This window comes from Procambarus clarkii, chromosome 65, assembly GCF_040958095.1.
Source record: "Procambarus clarkii isolate CNS0578487 chromosome 65, FALCON_Pclarkii_2.0, whole genome shotgun sequence".
Lineage (NCBI taxonomy): Eukaryota > Metazoa > Arthropoda > Malacostraca > Decapoda > Cambaridae > Procambarus > Procambarus clarkii.
The window spans coordinates 21350900-21375229 of NC_091214.1; the positions used below are offsets into that span (position 1 = coordinate 21350900).

The 24330-nt window shown below is 43.9% G+C and overlaps 1 protein-coding gene across 1 annotated transcript in view; it reads right to left on the minus strand.

Moving 5' to 3' along the window:
• LOC123771069 (neuropilin and tolloid-like protein 1) overlaps nucleotides 1-24128 on the minus strand; it is a 152756-nt gene extending 128628 nt beyond the window's left edge. The window contains exon 1 of the mRNA XM_045763372.2: nucleotides 23600-24128. Coding sequence (XP_045619328.1) covers nucleotides 23600-23654 — 55 coding nt within the window. The 5' untranslated portion in view covers nucleotides 23655-24128. The remainder of the gene's footprint in view (nucleotides 1-23599) is intronic.
• Nucleotides 24129-24330: the final 202 nt, after the last annotated feature.

Consider the following 24330-nt stretch of genomic DNA (forward strand, 5'->3'; position numbering starts at 1 on the left):
ACGCTGGCCCCGGACGATGGAGAGGCGACTTATTAACATGGCTGACGAAGCAAGAACTGTCCTGGGCCCAGATTCACGAAGCAGTTACGCAAGCACTTACGAACCTATACATCCTTTCTCAATCTTTGGCGGCTTTGTTTACAATAATTAAACAGTTAATGAGCCCCGAAGCACCAGGAGGCTGTTTATAACAATAACAACAGTTGATTGGCAAGTTTTCATGCTTGTAAACTGTTTAATAAATGTAACCAAAGCCGTCAAACATTGAGGAAAGATGTACACGTTCGTAAGTGCTTGCGTAACTGCTTCGTGAATCAGGCTCCTGGACCCCGGGGTAGGGGAAGCAGTCAACCTTCCCATACACAGATATCCACCTGCCCTGTCCCCCCTCCACCTGCCCTGTCCCCCCCCCCACCTGTCCTGCCCCCCTCCCCCCTACCTGCCCTGTCCCCCCAGGCCGAGTGGGGTCTGTGAGGGACCCATAAATACCTAGACTCTGCCTATGGAGACCTTCCACTTCCCAGACTCCACTTCACCGCCTTAAAATACATGACAGACAAAATAACCAGCAAATGTTGAGATGCTAAAATTTTATATATATATATATATATATATATATATATATATATATATATATATATATATATATATATATATATATATATATATATATATATATATATATATATATATATATATATATATATATATATATATATATATATATATATGTGAGAAAGCTGCATGAACGCGCAAGCCATATATCACTAAGAACTCTTTGACCCGGCCAGGATTCGAACCCATGCCGTCCAGGATCACCCCTAAACGTACACAGTACCGTGACCACCGCACCAATGATCGTCTATAAGGATTGGTCAGTCTTGGCGCTTATTAACTAAGCTCCCTTAGTTAATAAGGGTTAATGAGTGTCGTCGGGGGTTGGTCAGTCAGGGAGCTTAGTTAATAAGCGCCAAGACTGACCAATCCTTATAGACGATCATTGGTGCGGTGGTCACGGTACTGTGTACGTTTAGGGGTGATCCTGGACGGCATGGGTTCGAATCCTGGCCGGGTCAAAGAGTTCTTAGTGATATATATATATATATATATATATATATATATATATATATATATATATATATATATATATATATATATATATATATATATATATATGTGTGTGTGTGTGTTTACTAGTTGTGTTTTTGCGGGGGTTGAGCTTTGCTCTTTCAGCCCGCCTCTCAACTGTCAATCAACTTTTTTTTCCCCACACCACACACACACACACCCCAGGAAGCAGCCCGTGACAGCTGACTAACTCCCAGGTACCTATTTACTGCTAGGTAACAGGGGCACTTAGGGTGAAAGAAACTTTGCCCATTTGTTTCTGCCTCGTGCGGGAATCGAACCCGCGCCACAGAATTACGAATCCTGCGCGCTATCCACCAGACTACGAGGCCCCCTGGTGGGCCTCGTAGCCCACCAGGGCTACGGGCCTCTGTGTGTGTGTGTGTGTGTGTGTGTGTGTGTGTGTGTGTGTGTGTGTGTGTGTGTGTGTGTGTGTGTGTGTGTGTGTGTGTGTGTGTGTGTGTGTGTGTGAAAATTTTCATTTTTCCTTTATTATGTCTACTACATATATTTCATATATTTCTCTCTAACCCACCCACACACACACACACACACACACACACACACACACACACACACACACACACACACACACACACACACACACACACACACAGGAAGCAGCCCGTAGCAGCTGTCTAACACCCAGGTACCTATTTACTGCTAGGTAACAGGTGTCACCAGGTTCAGAGAAACTCTGAACCCATATGTTTCTGCCTCTGCCGGGGACCGAACCCGAGCCCTTAGCACTACGACCCCAGAGCGCTGTCCACTCAGCCGCGAGGCCCCCACATATATATGTGTATAGCGTATGTGTGTATTTACAGGGTAATTGCATTTGGGTACGAGCTCAACATGACCAAGTCAGGGTCACATGAGGAATCAGACAACCAGATATACAGTAATTGACAATCAAACCTGCCTCAATACTCCACAAGAATCCAGCCCTCAATAACTCCCAAGTCATCCTGGGGAAGAACAAATATTCTTTAGTGAACAGAAACGAGTGAAACGAAAGAACGAACTAAAGATTAGGAATGTGAGAGGATTCTGGGGAGAATGGAGGAGGTAATATCCAATGCATAAAAGTGATAAAGATAATCTCGGCTACCAGAAGCAACGGGGCGTCCAAGACCAAGAGCTCTCTGGAGCTGTTAAGTCGGTGGAGGCTTGGAGGACCTGAGGGCTGGGAGGGGGGACCTGAGGGCTGGGAGGGGGGACATGAGGGCTGGGAGGAGGGACCTGAGGGCTGGGAAGTGGGACCTGAGGGCTGGGAGAGGGGACCTGAGGGCTGGGAGGGGGGACCTGAGGGCTGGGAGAGGGGACCTGAGGGCTGGGAGAGGGGACCTGAGGGCTGGGAGGGGGGACCTGAGGGCTGGGAGAGGACCAGAGGGTTGGGAGGAGGACCTGAGGGCTGGGAGGAGGACCTGAGGGCTGGGAGGTGGGATCTGAGGGCTGGGAGAGGGGACCTGAGGGCTGGGAGGAGGACCTGAGGGCTGGGAGGGGGGACCTGAGGGCTGGGAGAGGGGACCTGAGGGCTGGGAGGTGGGACCTGAGGGCTAGTGGAGGATGTATGGACTGGGAGAAGGGAAGGGAGCCATTACAACTATATAGCACTTGGAAGGGATCACGATAAAGATATGGGACAACAGATTTGGGGGGGGGGGGGGGGAGAATGGTGCCCAACCACTTGGACGGTCGGGGATTGAACGCCGACCTGCATCTAGCGAGACCGTCGCTCTACCCTCCACCCCAAATGTTTGGGCATCAGTTGTGGGAGTGGGACGACTCATCTTGGAGGAGTTTTTCTAGTACTTGGTTGTCTAGCTTCTCGATCGTATTCCACACCCCTGACGATTTGTTGTTAGAGTTAAGACAGTCGGGGTTCAATCCCCGACCGTCCAAGTGGTTGGGCACCATTCCTTTCCCCCGTCCCATCCCAAATCCTTATCCCGACCCCTTCCCAGTGCTATATAGTCGTAATGGCTTGGCGCATTCCCATGAGAATTCCTTCCCTTCCCTCCTGAGTTCTTAGGTCATATGGTGGATGATGTTTGGCCGGTCTTCTTATAGTACCTCATTTTGCACTGCTAGTAAATTTCTTCATGATAGTTTTCTTTAAGACATGTAGCGGTACTGAGGGTATTGGAGATGCCGCCGGACAAGATGCTTGTAAAAGTGAAGCTGTGTGCTCGTGCTAAGGTTACGGAATCTTCTCAGTTTCCTAAGTCTATTTTTGTTTTATTAATTCTGGTATCAAAGTGAATGTTGATTCCTGTTCCATTTATCTTAAGTTCTAGTACGGTGCATACAATTGTTAGTTGTTGACCAGACCACACACTAGAAAGTGAAGGGACGACGACGTTTCGGTCCGCCCTGGACCATTCTCAAGTCGACTGTGGAGGTCCCGACCCTCACACAATCGACTTGAGAATGGTCCAGGACGGACCGAAACGTCGTCATCCCGTCACTTTCTAGTGTGTGGTCTGGTCAACATATTTCAGCCACGTTATTGTGACTCCTCGTCTGCAATCGGTAGTTGGAAAAGACGGTTTTTGTCAAGGCTCACGAGTTCTGAATTTCATTCTGGAATGTTTATTACTTCGAAATTTTGCTTCTTGGTATTTATTTTCTATCGTTTTGTCATAGTCGTTTATCAATCGCATTGCCACCTATTCCCCATGTTAAGGAAGGGTCACGTTACCTTGAGGTTACCTTAAGGTGTTTCCGGGGCTTAGTGTCCCCGCGGCCCGGTCGTCGACCAGGCCTCCGACGTCTTGCTGGGTACATTCAGCTCTTCAATATTCATTCACTTCACCCCCCCCCCCCGCCCTTCCTGTGAGGGACGAAATTGTTCCACATTGAGAATTGCTCTTTATTCGCCCGCTCAACACAAACTGGAATTTGTTATGGTGACAGACAAGCTTTACATTCTGCCTGCTGCCTGTGTGAGGCGTGGGGAGGGGAGGGGGGGGTCAGTGGTCACACTCATATGTGAAGTCGTGAACACTCACAGTGAGTCGCCAGGAATGAGGCAAGGAGGGGGGGGGTGTCGTGAGTACTCACAATCAGTCGCCATGGATGAGGCATTATATGGCCTTGGAATACTCACGATGAGTCGCCAACAGGGGATGAAACAAGCACTCACGGTGAGTCACCGAGGGGGTAGAGAGGTGAGTCTAACCTCACTCACCCGAGAACACACACACACACACACACACACACACACACACACACACACACACACACACACACACACACACACACACACACACACACACACACACACACACACATACACACACACACACACACACACACACAAAAGGAATATCACCCAAACACTCTAATATCAACCTTGATCAAGGAAAGTTACTCTTCTATTTCAGGCAGCAGGAAGGAGAGAGAGAGAGAGAGAGAGAGAGAGAGAGAGACGGAGGGCTGTGTGTGTGGGGGCTGACAGGGGCACTCCCGTCCCAGCGACGCCACCCCCCCACCACCCATCTCCCGTCCCAGCGACGCCACCCCCCCACCACCCATCTCCCAGACGGCGACGCCCCCACAGCCAAGCTCCCTTCAGCCCTCCTGTTGGTTCAGCTGAGATCGAAAGGAAAATGGAAGGAACTTTTAATGGCCATTCCCTCGCATTTTCGTGAGTTATTTTTTGTTTGTACCTCTATATCTCTAGCGGTAACTCCTCTAGTTACCTCTATATCTCTAGAGGTAACTCCTCTAGTTACCTCTAGATCTCTAGCGGTAACTCCGCCCTCGATCGTCTCTGTAACACAGGATCATGTTGTTTTCTGTGTTCAAGGAACCTGTTATTGTCTCCTTTTGTTCCATAAACACCAGCTTCTCACAGATTTTATATTAACATATTTATGCACGTCAGCTGTTATGCAGCTATCTCTAATCTATATGAATGGTTCCATATTCTGATTCAAGAACGTGGTGACCCTGATAATAACGAATAAATGATAACATTCTATGGACTCGATCCGGTAATTTCATCTCCACTAACTTCGGGGGGCATAGTGGGCCAATCCCCCTTTAAAGAGGGGCAAGGGAGTTGATAACGACGTCCGTCTGTCTGTCCCTCTACATCCACCAGTCAGCGTACAAAGTTTGGTGAGACTAGCAGCATGCATCAGGTCCATAACTATGGAGACAGATAGACATCTGGTTTTAAAGCTATGATAAATATATCTAAAATATAACCCTTCTCTCTCTCTCTCTCTCTCTCTCTCTCTCTCTCTCTCTCTCTCTCTCTCTCTCTCTCTCTCTCTCTCTCTCTCTCTCTCTCTCTCTCTCTCTCTTTCTCTCTCTTTCTCTCTTTCTTTCTATCTTTTTCTCTCTTTCTTTCTATCTTTTTCTCTCTTTCTTTCTATCTTTTTCTCTCTTTCTTTCTATCTTTTTCTCTCTTTCTTTCTCTCTTTTTCTCTCTTTCTTTCTCTCTTTTTCTCTCTTTCTTTCTCTCTTTTTTTCTCTCTCTCTCTCTCTCTCTCTCTCTCTCTCTCTCTCTCTCTCTCTCTCTCTCTCTCTCTCTCTCTCTGTCTCTCTCTCTCTCTCTCTCTCTCTCACCTCCTCCTCCTCCTCCCTCCTTCCCCTCCCTCTCCTAGAAAAATTATATAATGACTCATTTGAACTGTTGAACAAGTTTACGAGGCAACACAATTCATATTTCAGATTTGATTTCATGCAAATCACACGGGAGGGGGAGGGGGTGAGAAATGGGGGGCAGGGTTAGATACCAATATTTCTTCAAAGTGTGGCACTGTGGCTGACTTCGACTGACCTATGGCACTTTTCTTGCCGAACATGTTTCATGTATGAAAGTTGAGTGAGGCTGGACCCACATGTCTGGCCTCCAACCCTCGATAGACACAATAGATATTCTCACCCGTAGACCTAGATAGATCAATTCCATGGGGAAGGCAATATATAACTTCCTCGCCAATTCGATTAGATCTATTTTCGTTGTTTCCCTTAAAATCCAGGACAAATTTCCCTTAAAATCCAGGACAAATTTCCCTTAAAATCCAGGACAAATTTCCCTTAAAATCCAGGACAAATTTCCCTTAAAATCCAGGACAAATTTCCCTTAAAATCCGGGACAAATTTCCTTTAAAATCCAGGACAAATTTCCTTTAAAATCCAGGACAAATTTCCCTTAAAATCCGGGACAAATTTCCCTTAAAATCCGGGACAAATTTCCTTTAAAATCCAGGACAAATTTCCTTTAAAATCCAGGACAAATTTCCCTTAAAATCCGGGACAAATTTCCCTTAAAATCCGGGACAAATTACCCTTAAAATCCAGGATAAATTTCCCTTAAAATCCAGGACAAATTTCCCTTAAAATCCGGGACAAATTACCCTTAAAATCCGGGACAAATTTCCCTTAAAATCCAGGACAAATTTCCTTTAAAATCCAGGACAAATTTCCCTTAAAATCCAGGACAAATTTCCCTTAAAATCCGGGACAAATTTCCCTTAAAATCCAGGACAAATTTCCCTTAAAATCCAGGACAAATTTCCCTTAAAATCCGGGACAAATTTCCCTTAAAATCCAGGACAAATTTCCCTTAAAATCCAGGACAAAAATTTCACCTCGACTATAAATATTTTGATTGTCTATACTCGCTGTCCTCCCCATGCAAGTGATAACCCCCTCCCCCCTCTCCCAGGCGAGCCATGCGCTAAACATTAAAAGTACACACGTTGGCGCCCGTTATGTGTAATATTTATGTACACGGCGCCCGTTATAAACAGCATACGTCAAATTGCTGTTGAGATATATTGTGAATGGATAAGGTATCAAACTGAATCCTTTTAAGCCCCTTTATGCATCCTATGCAACCTGTACTCTTACAAAGAACGTCGCATTTCGCTCGTATGCGTCAGGCTAAAAATTGGCCAACTAGAAAATATTAGCGGCTGGCGAAAGTGACGTTCTGTCCCGTTTTCTGTTTTGGGTTCTCTAGTAGATAGAGTAGACACTTTCAATTGACCGTTTTCTTGACATTGGGGAAACTTAGGAGGACAGGCTAGTCTATGATCGTCGGCGAGATGGCTGTTCAAGTCACGAGAGGAAAAACGGGTGATGGGGGTTTATGCTTGACTATAATAAACCCACCAGCGGTGTTTTTTTTTAACGAGGCTCTTAAGGGTGTTGTTTATATTTACACAGTCTTTGACAGTGTGTGTTGAATCGTGTGAGGTAAATGATGGGGGGGGGGGGACTTCAAAAGATTTTCAGCAGAGCGCGCCACACTACGCTACAAGCGACCTCAGAGTCCAACTCAAGAGCATTTATTGTTCAATACTGTGTCGTACTTAACAAACATTATGTGCAGTGATTGTCTATACATGTCAAAAATACACTTGCGTCAATAATTGTATTTAAATTCCAAGATAAATGCTCTAAAAGTCTAAACCAATGGCTATGAGACCATAGCAGACAGCAGCTTTAAATAAATAAATAAATAAATATGTTTATTCAGGTAAGGTACATACATACAAGTGATGTTACATTAATGGATCAATATATAGATAGAGCTAGTACATACAATGCCTAAAGCCACTATTACGCAATGCGTTTCGGGCAGAGACATCACATTATTCAATTTTTAATTTCAATTAATTTCAATTAATTTCAATTCAATTAAATTTCATCACATTATTCTGCAGTCTCCACGAATTACAATACTGTAGCCAATGGTCGTTCAGAAAGATAACTGCCGGTTACGAACGCGATAAACTAGTTCCCGACCTATCGGCATCTGACTTGCAAATATTAATTCTATTTCCGTTCCCGTGAGCCATATAACTCGGGTGAGGTAGGTTAGCCTAGCCCAAGACCAGCTTTAGGATGCCTTTGTTCACAACGCTCTCAAACCACTACCCATAAATTTGAGTCGCACTTGCAAGCACTTGACAAGAATGAGTCCGGTGGAGTTTGGAACGGAGCGAGACAACTAATATTGCCGCTAAAAACTTTTATTAGCATTACTTTTTTTTTAAATAATCCTGCTCGCAGGGTATTTCCACTAACAACAATTATAGCCGCGCGATCATCGCATAAAATAATTATTTGAAATATGCCATGACGAATGTAAAGTTACTTACTTAATAACTAACTTTAGTTACTCAATAAGTAACTAAATTTTTAACATGCTTGGCTACTAAAATAATAATAATTGCTGCCCTCAAAATGAGGTAGGATAAATACATTAGGCTTCGTAAATACTTACAAACTCAATAGAATTGGAGATTAAATATCACGGGCCCCATAAAGGCTTGCTCTCTAAATGTGAACGCCGTAGTGTATGTAGTATTTTAAGATCACCATCTGATACTGAATACGTTATTTGACAATGAAAAAGAAAGGAGATAGAGGAATAATATCATTTCTATCTGTTTACAACTAAGAGCTTTAAAACTGTGGAGAAAAGGCACAATAACGTGACTTAAGAACAAATAAATCAACCCATATATATATATATATTTGTTTATCACACACGTTCCAATATAAACAGACAACGTTTCGACCCGTCATAGTGCCAGGACGGACGGAAACGTTGTCACTCACATTATATGTGAGTGTGCGTTGCGTTATTAGCTTTGAAAGTTTTTTTTTATATTATTGTTATTATTTTCTACCACAAACGTGGCCAGACATTTACAATGCTAACCAGCATATATACATTTTCTTCTGTCCTCCATGGACAGGGTTAGAGATGTGTTAAACATATAGTTCAAGGGTTTATTGAACATTTGAAAGTAGTGGAAGAGAAGATGAAAGGGGAGATAAGTTCATATAACAGCGATGGGATTTAAGGATGGAACTTGAACAACGAAAGCTTAGCTACACGACCTGGAGAACTAGTAAAATTTTCCTCTATATTACATAAACAATTCTAAAGAGATCCGAAACAGTGTTCTAAGACACATTGGTGAATTAAACCCTCAGAGTTGCACTGAGAAGTTATACATAATCTGAATCTGAGAAAATACCGACTTTTACAAGTATTTTTCGCAATCTTAGACATTTGTATAATATAATACAAATCGAGAGTGTACTGCCTAAGATACTGACAAAGGATTAAGACCAGAGCTAAATGTTTTCCTATTATAACTGGCCCTTCCACCTCACTCAAATGTAGATATAAAATCGGAGATACGTAAGTTCTATTCAGTTGTGTATTTGTGAACTAAAGTCTTTGAAAATGTAATAAGTTTTACGAAACGCGCCCGTGTCGCGTCAGACTAGAAATAAAAATGAATTTTGGAGAATTGATTTTTTATTTACCTCCAACAGTGAAGCGTAATGTACGAAAGATTGAGAAAATTCGTGTTAGAATTATTAATCTTACTTTTTCGGTCATATTTAATAATATATAATATATATATATATATATATATATATATAAAACCTAGATATATATATATATATATATATATATATATATATATATATATATTAATGTTATATTTACATTTGTTACGGAGTAGATGACGATGGAGTAAGCGCCGTGTGTAAAGTAAGAGTCTATCATTCCTAAACCAGGGGACGAGGCGGCTTCTGGATATATAATGTAACTTATCCGCTGTTCTGAGAGCCACGGCTGGAATTAAGCGGACCTGACTTGATATACAGTCAATCTAACCCTACACCTGGAGTCAGAATGCCCAAAATATCAACCTCTATATCGGGCTGGATTCGATAACATAATTCAGATCCATGAACAAGTGATAGTCGCTTTATTGTTCATTATATTTACAAAACAGTTTGGTCTCCACAAGCTGGACAGGAAATCACTTCACTACTTAAGTCAACACTGTGTTGCATTAAAACACTGTGGACCATGTGATCCTGTGGTCCTAGGTTCGATCCCAGGCGCCGGCGAGAAACAATGGGCAGGGTTTCTTTCACCCTATGCCCCTGTTACCTAGCAGTAAATAGGTACCTGGGTGTTAGTCAGCTGTCACGGGCTGCTTCCTGGGGGTGGACTCCTGGTCGAGGACCGGGCCGCGGGGACACTAAAAAGCCCCGAAATCATCTCAAGATAACCTCAAGATAAGATAACCATCCAGGCTACCTACCAGCCCAGTTTCATACGATTCAAGTCTCCACACACACACAATAACATCAGCTTAATAAAAGCAAACAAAAGCTGCTATTGTAGAGCAAAAATTGCTCCACCATCACAAAATAACAGCGAATTCATTCATAAAATCGTACAAGTGGCGAACAAGTTTAAATATAATAATGTGTCGTTACATTTAGAACAGTGTTGGGTTAAATGTAGCATTTTCCTTGTAAATTAATGTATATATGACATTTATACTTGTATATTATTTAATAAAGAGAAAACAAAAAGATAATGTATTTTAAAAGCACTAAATTATCTGGTAGCCTAGCAAGGAGGGGCCGTATCTCTACCACATTATCCGGTATTCTAACATTTGATAACGAGCCATATTAGATATTATATATATTATATTATTATATAATATTATATTATATTATATATAATAATATGTTATATTATTATAAAATAATATATTACACAATAATAACATTTAATTATTAAAAATTTTGCCCGAAACGCTGCGCGTACTAGTGGCTTTACAAGATTGTAAATACTATGCTATGTATTCTCACAAACCCAATGTACCTTCTTGTATATAAATAAATAAATTAGTTCTCACCAAACCTCACTCCCGTTCATACATACATACATACATACATACATACATACATACATACATACATACATACATACATACATACATACATACATACATACATACATAACTCACATTTAGAGATCCACAGCCAATGGGGCGCACATTTCATGCTCCCTGCAAATGGCCAGCTCACCACAGCTCTCTTACCTGCAATAAAACCATTACAATATTAACATCTTGGAAAAGCTTCAGATGATATTACATGCCTAGCATTAAAGTATAATGCTATATTAATCAGTTACTAAATGTTAAACTACACCAATGTTATGCCCCAGTTATTATATATGATCCATACCCGAGTGAGAAGCCTAGCAGTCCCTGGATAATGAAGCGAGTAGCCTAGGAGAGAGAACTTGGTAAATAGTTTAACAGCCGGTGAAGAGACTCCACTCCACCGAAATTTTTAGGTGATATCCCCCCCCCCGAGACCAACATTCCTGCAATGGCTGTTTGTTTACAAATGTGAATAATGTTCATTAGTAGTTATTCGAACAGGTGATTTATTTTGACTCTATAATGGTTTATTCTTACACACAACAGAGCTGGAACAGTTTGAATCATCCAGGGGGAACCATCTGAAGAACCCCTCACCCTTCTCGTCAACTACACAGCCACGTAAACCACACAGCCACCACGTCAACCACACCACCACGTCAACCACACCACCACGTCAACCACACCACCACGTCAACCACTTGCCACCACGTCAACCACACCACCACGTAAACCACTTGCCACCACGCCAACCACTTGCCACCACGTCAACCACACCACCACGTCAACCACTTGCCACCACGTCAAGCACACCACCACGTCAACCACACCACCACGTCAACCACACCACCACGTCAACCACACCACCACGTCAACCACTTGCCACCACGTCAACCACACCACCACGTCAACCACACCACCACGTCAACCACACCACGTCAACCACACCACCACGTCAACCACACCACCACGTCAACCACACCACCACGTCAACCACACCATCACGTCAACCACACCACCACGTCAACCACACCACCACGTCAACCACACCACCACGTCAACCACACCACCACGTCAACCACACCACCACGTCAACCACTTGCCACCACGTCAACCACACCACCACGTCAACCACACCACCACGTCAACCACACCACCACGTCAACCACTTGCCACCACGTCAACCACACCATCACGTCAACCACACCACCACGTCAACCACTTGCCACCACGTCAACCACACCACCACGTCAACCACACCACCACGTCAACCACACCTCCACGTCAACCACACCACCACGTCAACCACACCACCACGTCAACCACACCACCACGTCAACCAAACCACCACGTCAAACACACCACCACGTCAACCACACCACCACGTCAACCACACCACCACGTCAACCACTTGACACCACGTCAACCACTTGCCACCACGTCAACCACTTGCCACCACGTCAACCACACCACATCAAGCACACCACTACGTCAACCACACCACCACGTCAACCACTTGCCACCACGTCAACCACACCACCACGTCAACCACTTGCCACCACGTCAACCACACCACCACGTCAACCACTTGCCACCACGTCAACCACTTGCCACCACGTCAACCACACCACCACATCAAGCACACCACCACGTCAACCACACCACCACGTCAACCACTTGCCACCACGTCAACCACACCACCACGTCAACCACTTGCCACCACGTCAACCACTTGCCACCACGTCAACCACACCACCACGTCAACCACACCACCACGTCAACCACACCACCACGTCAACCACACCACCACGTCAACCACACCACCACGTCAACCACACCACCACGTCAACCACTTGCCACCACGTCAACCACACCACCACGTCAACCACACCACCACGTCAACCACACCACCACGTCAACCACACCACCACGTCAAACACACCACCACGTCAACCACACCACCACGTCAACCACACCACCACGTCAACCACACCACCACGTCAACCACTTGCCACCACGTCAACCACACCACCACGTCAACCACACCACCACGTCAACCACACCACCACGTCAACCACACCACCACGTCAAACACACCACCACGTCAACCACACCACCACGTCAACCACACCACCACGTCAACCACACCACCACGTCAACCACACCACCACGTCAACCACACCACCACGTCAAACACACCACCACGTCAATCACACCACCACGTCAACCACACCACCACGTCAAGCACACCACCACGTCAAACACACCACCACGTCAACCACACCACCACGTCAACCACTTGCCACCACGTCAACCACTTGCCACCACGTCAACCACACCACCACGTCAACCACACCACCACGTCAACCACACCACCACGTCAACCACACCACCACGTCAACCACACCATCACGTCAACCACACGTCCACGTCAAGCACACCACCACGTCAACCACACCACCACGTCAACCACACAACCACGTCAACCACACCACCACGTCAACCACACCACCACGTCAACCACTTGCCACCACGTCAACCACACCACCACGTCAACCACACCACCACGTCAACCACACCACCACATCAAGCACACCACTACGTCAACCACACCACCACGTCAACCACACCACCACGTCAACCACTTGCCACCACGTCAACCACACCACCACGTCAACCACTTGCCACCACGTCAACCACTTGCCACCACGTCAACCACACCACCACATCAAGCACACCACTACGTCAACCACACCACCACGTCAACCACTTGCCACCACGTCAACCACACCACCACGTCAACCACACCACCACGTCAACCACACCACCACGTCAACCACACCACCACATCAACCACACCACTACGTCAACCACTTGCCACCACGTCAACCACACCACCACATCAACCACACCACCACGTCAACCACTTGCCACCACGTCAACCACACCACCACATCAACCACACCACTACGTCAACCACTTGCCACCACGTCAACCACACCACCACATCAACCACACCACTACGTCAACCACACCACCACGTCAACCACTTGCCACCACGTCAAGCACACCACCACGTCAACCACACCACCACGTCAACCACTTGCCACCACGTCAACCACACCACCACGTCAACCACTTGCCACCACGTCAAGCACACCACCACGTCAACCACACCACCACGTCAACCACTTGCCACCACGTCAAGCACACCACCACGTCAACCACACCACCACGTCAACCCCTTGCCACCACGTCAACCACTTGCCACCACGTCAACCACACCACCACATCAAGCACACCACTACGTCAACCACACCACCACGTCAACCACACCACCACATCAACCACACCACTACGTCAACCACACCACCACGTCAACCACACCACCACGTCAACCACTTGCCACCACGTCAACCACACCACCACGTCAACCACACCACCACGTCAACCACACCACCACGTCAACCACACCACCACGTCAACCACTTGCCACCACGTCAACCACACCACCACGTCAACCACACCACCACGTCAACCACACCACCACGTCAACCACTTGCCACCATCCTGGCGGTGATACTCATCAATGTTCACACACTATACTAACTTATTCATAACAAGATCAACTGTGTCGCCGTAAATCCTCCACAGCCGATAGCAACCTGATGGAATTTCACGAAGCTCTATGTAAGTCAGGTCAATTAATGCCGCTAGTCTGTCTATAGAGCACATCGCTGCTCCGGCTGAAATGGTTTGACGATAACTTTGGATATAAACAAATTCTAGCCATAAATTAAACAATTAAACATAACCAGAATTTATTTTGTTTACTGCTATCTCGTATATAATGAATTCAAACATAGATCAACAATTTATGAATGTAGATGATGAGTCACAATAACGTGGTTGAAGAATGTTGACCACCCAAACTTACTCATACATATGTTCTTAACATATACTTGAAGCTACCCATTAACGCCCCCCCCCCCCCTCCGTCTTTTTTTTATTAAGCCCCCTCCGTCTTTTTTTTATTAAGTTACCAAATTATACAAAAATGGAACATAAAAAAAATAAACAAATAATTCTCAGAATTTTAATACCATTTAAGTCTACAAGTGCCGTCAATCTCAAGCCATGGTAGGCCTACAAACACGTTTATTATATTTGTTGGGCTCAATTACATAATTATTTATGTAATTTTGCTAAATAATCTGATGTGCTCCGATTTTAATTTTTTTGAGTGAGCTGTATGATACTTTGATTTTGTGGCTTTTTTTGTTTAGATCCATGATGCAGCACTTTTGTAGACAGCTGTTGATAATATACCTTTTGTAGACAGCTGTTGATAATATGCCTTTTGTAGACAGCTGTTGATAATATGCCTTTTGTAGACAGCTGTTGATAATATGCCTTTTGTAGACAGCTGTTGATAATATGCCTTTTGTAGACAGCTGTTGATAATATGCCTTTTGTAGACAGCTGTTGATAATATGCCTTTTGTAGACAGCTGTTGATAATATGCCTTTTGTAGACAGCTGTTGATAATATGCCTTTTGTAGACAGCTGTTGATAATATACCTTTTATAGCGAGCCTTTCAAGTTACATTTAGCACGAAACAAATTTATTTAAGCATTAAAGTAAATACAGGCAATTTGTAAATGGACAAATTAGATAACAATTTCCATTTCTGGTAATAGTATTATTAAAAGCACAATTCTACACCTCCAGTAATTAAATTAGTAAAATCCTTGATATGTAATTTAGGTTATTATGCTTTTTTAGGGAACTCAGGGATGGTCCCTGATGTTTTAAATTGAAAGTCATAGAGAAGCCCTTTGACATACTATTTTCATTTGTGTTTATAGACAAAACACATTATAACACGTGTGAGATTGATGAAGATTAAGCCACCCAAGAGGTGGCACGGGCATGAATAGCCCGTAGAGCTTACGTATGAGCTTATGTGGCTTGAGTAACGGGCAACGTAGTGGTGGTCGGTGCAGTGCCTGGCCAAGATAAGCGAACTCGAGACAGGAGAGGTGGTGGACCAGGTGTGTTATGCCAAGTGTAGTCTGACGGGATGGGCCTAGATCGTCTGGGGTGAGTGGCTGCTTCCTTATGTGTCTGTCTCTGTCTCTGTCTCTCTCTCTCTCTCTCTCTGTCTGTCTGTCTGTCTGTCTGTCTGTCTGTCTGTCTGTCTGTCTGTCTCTCTCTCTCTCTCTCTCTCTCCTGGTTGATGGGGTTCTGGGAGTTCTTCTACTCCCCAAGCCCGGCCCGAGGCCAGGCTCGACTTGTGAGAGTTTGGTCCGCCAGGCTGTTGCTTGGAGCGGCCCGCAGGGCCACGTACCCACCACAGCCCGGCTGATCCGGAACTTCTCTTAGAAAACCGTCCAGTTTTCTCTTGAAGATGTCCACGGTTGTTCTGGCAATATTTCTTATGCTCGCTGGGAGGACGTTGAACAACCGCGGACCCCTGATGTTTATACAGTGCTCTCTGATTGTGCCTATGGCACCTCTGCTCTTCACAGGTTCAATCTTGCATTTTCTCTCTCTCTCTCTCTCTCTCTCTCTCTCTCTCTCTCTCTCTCTCTCTCTCTCTCTCTCTCTCTCTCTCTCTCTCTCTCTCTCTCTCTCTCTCTCTCTCTCTCTCTCTCTCTCTCTCTCTCTCTCTCTCTCGTGTATAGTCGAGATGTCATAGACTTGGGCAAAATATTCCCTCCTCTATAGTCCAGAAGATTAGATAACTTACTTACTGTTATAAGCCTCAACTATCACTGGAACGGAAAACTATTCTCACAAAAGTCTTAGGGAAATCAGGTTTTATTTTTAAATGCGAGTTATAATTTTAACATTCAGTTAAATTACCCGGCTCAACAGTAACGTTAAAAGATGCAATTGACTTTTGTTCAAGTTGGGTATGTTGTTATGGGTGGTCCCTAAGCCCCGTTTTCTTTATCTACCACTGAATAAAACATATCATCCTTTTAAGTCTAAACAGAACCCAAGCAACCCACCTAACCTATCGAGTCCAACGCATAGAAAACGTAGATTCTGGTGCGTCGTTACTTTTCAAAGTAGGTTGCATTTGTTACGTTACTTTCCAGAGCGTACAAAACGCGACCTATTAGTTGAGATAATGTTGATTCCCTGTGTTACATCAATAGATTATCGATACGACACCGCCTGTCTTCCCAGTGTTAATACTCTTATCTTTAATTGCTTGGCTATGATCTTGGTCTTTTGAACTAACCATTTGCAATTAAACAACCCAAGCACAGTAACTATATAATGAAAAAAGGCTTCACAATATCACAATAATTGGCTAGCCAAAGCTTGCTACTATCTACCGCAATAATGAAAAAAAACTTGCTAATATCTACCACAATGATAAAAAAGTTTGCTAATATCTACCACAATGATAAAAAAGTTTGCTAATATCTACCACAATGATAAAAAAGTTTGCTAATATCTACCACAATGATAAAAAAGTTTGCTAATATCTACCACAATGATAAAAAAAGTTTGCTAATATCTACCACAATGATAAAAAAGTTTGCTAATATCTACCACAATGATAAAAAAGTTTGCTAATATCTACCACAATGATAAAAAAGTTTGCTAATATCTACCACAATGATAAAAAAGTTTGCTAATATCTACCACAATGATAAAAAAGTTTGCTAATATCTACCACAATGATAAAAAAGTTTGCTAATATCTACCACAATGATAAAAAAGTTTGCTAATATCTACCACAATGATAAAAAAAGTTTGCTAATATCTACCACAATGATAAAAAAGCTTGCTAATATCTACCACAATGATAAAAAAGCTTGCTAAACTCTACCACAATAATAAAATAAAAAACTTGCCAGTATCTACAACAATAATGACAAAAAACTTACCAGTATCTACCAAAATAAAGAAAAACCTTTGCCATTATCTACCACAACGAAAATAAAACTTGCCAATATGTACTTCAATAAACACAAAACTTACCAAAAACTACACTAATAATAATAATTATAAGAAAGCCCAACAGTCTTGACGTATCATTTCCAAGTCATCGTTACCAACACCTTACCAAACAAGGGAGACGTTTTAACCTCAACAACTTAACTTCAAGACATTTTTTTTATTTACAAAGGGAACCCCGAATCAGACCGCGACCAACTCTGCCTAACTTTCTCACAAACACACACAAGCGCCATGTGATTATCGGCAGACGATCCTAGGCTTCATTGTGAAATTAACGATGTAAATAACTCTACGTATCCCCCTAAAGAGATTATAGATGTTACTATGGAGGGTAAATCTGGTTGGTAGTAATATTTTATTAGACACAAATGTATAGTTTTGAATGGTCTCACAATCGACTTGAGAATGGTCCAGGACGGACCGAAACGTCGTCGTCCCTTCATTTTCTAGTGTGTGGATTGGTCAGCATACTTCAGCCACGTTATTGTGACCCATCGCCTGCATATAGTTTCGAAAAACCAGATACGTATATATATATATAAATATATATATATATATATATATATATATATATATATATATATATATATATATATATATATATATATATATATAAATATATATATATATATATATACAAAAAAGGTATACATACAGAACCATGTATTGATTATAAGCTTCAGATGACCTGCCAATCAGAAGGAATACAGTTTAAAAATAACACAATATTTAAATTACAGAATATGTTCGCAGATTTTCTCGCATACAGAATTCAAATCTGAATTTTATATTTAGTAGCGACAATCTGTTTCAAGTGTTCTATAAATATAAAATTTGCCGATGCCTGGATTATTTATGAATATATTAAATATCAATTGAAAATAGGTAGATAATTGAGCGACACAGCAGATGAGCCACCAACCCGCTGGTGGTAACACACGCCTGGGAAACACACACCTGGCTATCACACACCTGTTTATCACTAACACAACTACTGGTGATGACACACCTGGCTATCAATTAGCCGTATAGGAACCTATTTCCGACATACTGGAAATAAATGACTTATACTAACTTGGATTTCTTACATTTTGCATCAACTCAAATATATTCATAATATAGCTTCATTAGAGCAAAAATAATGAATAACAACAGGCATGAAAGTTGGAACTGAAGACTCGTGACTCGTGAAGTTCCGTCCACCCACGTGGCCGACAAGGGCCCCAACCAGGGAGCTAAATTTAAATATTAAAACTCTCGCTCCTCTTCACATTTGGGTTGTTTCCCCTCACAGCGACACGCAGCAAGATGTTTCCCCTCACAGCGACACACAGCAAGATGCTTCCCCTCACAGCGACACACAGCAAGATGTTTCCCCTCACAGCGACACACAGCAAGATGTTTCCCCTCACAGCGACACACAGCAAGATGTTTCCCCTCACAGCGACACACAGCAAGATGTTTCCCCTCACAGCGACTATTATGACCACACATACACCAGTATGATCATACTGTGGCTGGTGTATGATGCGTTCAAACTGTATTGTGATAACCTGGCTGATTAGCCTAGTATCAGAAATATTATTATATCTATATAATCTCCTGACAATACTATAATATATATATTACGTATTGCCAATGCATGCTTAATATATCTACGCATATTATATTTCAGTACCAAGTGTATGTGTCATGTATTTTGGGTATATTGGAAGTATAGTAAATAGCAGAAGCCTAATGTCTTCTAGCTTAGGAAAACACTTGTGCTAATAGTATGGAATGATATGTATTGCTGTATAGGACATGCTATGTGACTTATGATGTAGAATGTATACATTTATATAATTAATGTATGACAAGCATGTATACTGTGATATATGCATTTCATTGCTGTTCACTGCGTTGTCCTGTTGTCATGTTAAGTCATTTATATTCTGGTACTGTGAGATGTATACCTCAGAGGCAAGGTTTTGGGACTTATGTTGATATATGATGTTTTACTTTATTTCATGTATACTTATGTATAACGGCTGACCAGTAACGTCTTGAAATCCACCCTTAACTCTCCCCTCCCCCCTTGCGTACCGTCTTTAGCCAATATTACCATGTCTTGCTAATATATATTCTCTGTTGACTTATGTATATATCATGATATATAATCTATTAAGTATTGATTTATTGATATGTATTCTAATGTAAAGTTGTATATTATAACACTTGATTATTTATGGAATGATTTAGACGTTTTTGATGGAGAAATGTCTGGATATGAGCCGATGATATTTGAAAGAGGAGAGTCGGCTGACTTATAGATTTGGAAACAGTGTCTCTCCCGCCCCGGTCGGTCGGTCGGTCGGTCGGCCGAGCGGACAGCGCGCTGGACTTGTGATCCTGTGGTTCTGGGTTCGATCCCAGGCGCCGGCGAGAAACAATGGGCAGAGTTTCTTTCACCCAGGGAGCCGGTCGGCTGAGCGGACAGCGCGCTGGACTTGTGATCCTGTGGTTCTGGGTTCGATCCCAGGCGCCGGCGAGAAACAATGGGCAGAGTTTCTTTCACCCTATGCCCCTGTTACCTAGCAGTAAAATAGGTACCTGGGTGTTAGTCAGCTGTCACGGGCTGCTTCCTGGAGGTGGAGGCCTGGTCGAGGACCGGGCCGCTGGGACACTAAAAATCCCAGAAATCATCTCAAGATAACCTCAAGATAGCCCCTGCCCGGCCTGAGCCGTCACTGCTCTTTGATCTTCCCAGGGAGGAAGATGTGTGGCGTCTTGCTCTTGACCTGCGTGTCAATTTCATAAGATTATTTGACCTACTAGTATAATGTATGCTGTGTACCTTTATTGGATCAGTTTCTACTGATGTACATCATTTATACCAGGTGGTAGATGGATCAGTTTCTACTGATGTACATCATTTATACCAGGTGGTAGATGGATCAGTTTCTACTGATGTATATCATTTATACCAGGTGGTAGATGGATCAGTTTCTACTGATGTACATCATTTATACCAGGTGGTAGATGGATCAGTTTCTACTGATGTACATCATTTATACCAGGTGGTAGATGGATCAGTTTCTACTGATGTACATCATTTATACCAGGTGGTAGATGGATCAGTTTCTACTGATGTACATCATTTATACCAGGTGGTAGATGGATCAGTTTCTACTGATGTATATCATTTATACCAGGTGGTAGATGGATCAGTTTCTACTGATGTACATCATTTATACCAGGTGGTAGATGGATCAGTTTCTACTGATGTACATCATTTATACCAGGTGGTAGATGGATCAGTTTCTACTGATGTACATCATTTATACCAGGTGGTAGATGGATCAGTTTCTACTGATGTACATCATTTATACCAGGTGGTAGATGGATCAGTTTCTACTGATGTACATCATTTATACCAGGTGGTAGATGGATCAGTTTCTACTGATGTACATCATTTATACCAGGTGGTAGATGGATCAGTTTCTACTGATGTACATCATTTATACCAGGTGGTAGATGGATCAGTTTCTACTGATGTATATCATTTATACCAGGTGGTAGATGGATCAGTTTCTACTGATGTACATCATTTATACCAGGTGGTAGATGGATCAGTTTCTACTGATGTACATCATTTATACCAGGTGGTAGATGGATCAGTTTCTACTGATGTACATCATTTATACCAGGTGGTAGATGGATCAGTTTCTACTGATGTACATCATTTATACCAGGTGGTAGGTGGATCAGTTTCTACTGATGTACATCATTTATACCAGGTGGTAGATGGATCAGTTTCTACTGATGTACATCATTTATACCAGGTGGTAGATGGATCAGTTTCTACTGATGTATATCATTTATACCAGGTGGTAGATGGATCAGTTTCTACTGATGTATATCATTTATACCAGGTGGTAGATGGATCAGTTTCTACTGATGTACATCATTTATACCAGGTGGTAGGTGCTGTTATATGTATTATTGAGGTGGGTACCTGAGGATCTTAAGTGATGCCATTGTGCTGTGTTATGAAAGTGATTCCTCAACCTCTCTGATTAATGGGAGTGACATCACCATTCTGTAATTGTATTAGCAGCATAATAGGCGCTAGTGTCCAGCCTGGTGTCAGCTAGTGCCGAGGGGATGCAGTTTTGGGGCTGTTGATGATCTTGCAAAGCTTTAAGAAGCTGGATAATGTGATAGAATCTGAGTTGTAGAGAACGGTAGTTTTCTTATTACTTTACGGTGACCTATGTTATATGCCTCAGTAAACTGGAGTGTTTGAACCCTTTTTTATACCCTAAACACAAATTGATTATTGTCCAGGCTATGGGTTCCAGCGATGCTGCGGAGCATGAGGTCGTAACAGCGACACACAGTAAGATGTTACCCCTCACAGCGACACGCAGTGAGACGTTATCCCTCACAGCGACACACAGCAAGACGTCACCCCTCACAGCGACACGCAGTAAGACGTCACCCCTCACAGCGACACACAGCAAGACGTCACCCCTCACAGCGACACACAGCAAGACGTCACCCCTCACAGCGACACGCAGTAAGACGTCACCCCTCGCAGCGACACCCAGCAAGACGTCCCCCCTCGCAGCGACACACACACACACCTTCCCTCCTCAAGTCACACCACCTCGCGACAGTCCATCAGCATCAGCAACAACATAAACCTTATATTCTAATATAACCAACATCAATAACTCATACCCTGGTTCCCACCAAATGCCAGAAACGCAGGTTACAAGTGATACACCCATAACCAAGCACACTCAACACACGTTTTGAGTCTCAGATAATATAATCACACTCCTATTTGACCACCGGATAATATACACAAGCGTCACCGTACCAATGGAATAGTGTTAGTTACCAGGAATGAGAAATGGAGTTGTGGTCGGAGGGCACGGAAGGCAGCTGTAAGCTTTCATATATTTAAAGTAACTGTTCATTAGACTCTCGGGTGAGGGGAGAGAACGCGTCAGCAGACTCGTATGATAATGAGAAAGGGGTCTGGAAACTTGTACAAGGGGAGAAAAGGGGTCAGTAGACTAATATTAGCGAGGGGAATGGGTCAACAGACTGTTCCGGAAGCTGGGATGGGACAATACTTAAGGGAAGGGAATGGGTCAGTAGACTGGAACAGGACAATTCCTGTGGGAAGGAGCCAACATACTGGCCGGGGTCAACAGCCTGGGACGGGACAATAACTGAGGGAAGTGGTCAAGGGGTCAACAGTCTGGGACGGGGACAATACCTGACGGAAGAGGTCAACAGTCTAGGACGGGCTGGACAATACCTGAGGGAAAGGGGTCAACAGTCTAGGACGGGCTGGACAATACCTGAGGGAAAGGGGTCAACAGTCTAGGACGGGCTGGACAATACCTGAGGGAAAGGGGTCAACAGTCTAGGACGGGCTGGACAATACCTGAGGGAAGGGGTCAACAGTCTAGGACGGGCTGGACAATACCTGAGGGAAGGGTGTCAACAGTCTAGGACGGGCTGGACAATACCTGAGGGAAAGGGGTCAACAGTCTAGGACGGGCTGGACAATACCTGAGGGAAGGGGGTCAACAGTCTAGGACGGGCTGGACAATACCTGAGGGAAGGGTGTCAACAGTCTAGGACGGGCTGGACAATACCTGAGGGAAAGGGGTCAACAGTCTAGGACGAGCTGGACAATACCTGAGGGAAGGGGGTCAACAGTCTAGGACGGGCTGGACAATACCTGTGAGAGTCAGCAGGACGCGACGACACATGGAGGAGTCTCCAGCACCACACATTGGGTCGTGGTGGTGACGTCTTCCTGAGCCAGATGACTGCTGAAGCTGCTCCTGCAGGAGCAACAGCAGTCCCTCCTGTCACCAGTTAACTGGTCCGCTGGCAACTGTTGCTTCGGGCGGCACGGGAGTGACTTGGCCTAAGTTGGGAGTTAGAAGACTGAGCCAACACACATGGCTCACTACTGCACTATACTGCCCCGCCACCCACTACACACCACGCCATACTACAACACATCACCACGCTAACATATACTATCAGCCACCGGCCACACACCCATCGCCACCAGCCAATAGTAAACTATCCCCAGACGCTACCATCAAGTAGTCTTATCACACTCCACCAAGTGGTCAACACAGCTTCCCTTATCCAGGTGGCAAGTGGGGTCACGTGGGCTGGTGTAAGGTAGGGGAGGCGAGATGTGTGAGAGAGGGAGTGTGAGAGTGGCAGCGACGCACGTCCGGCTATAACCGTGGTAAAGGCCACACTGACTCCCCTGGTTGGCCGACCATCCCACCAGCTGCTGCTGCTGCTGCCAACGCCAAGCTGACCCAGAGAAGCCTCATCTTCCACACACTACCAGTCACGTGTAAGTACCTAACACTGAGTACAGGAAACTGAGATTTACTACCTCTTCGTGCCCCGCCTACAAGGTAAACGCATCTGTTGCGTTTTATG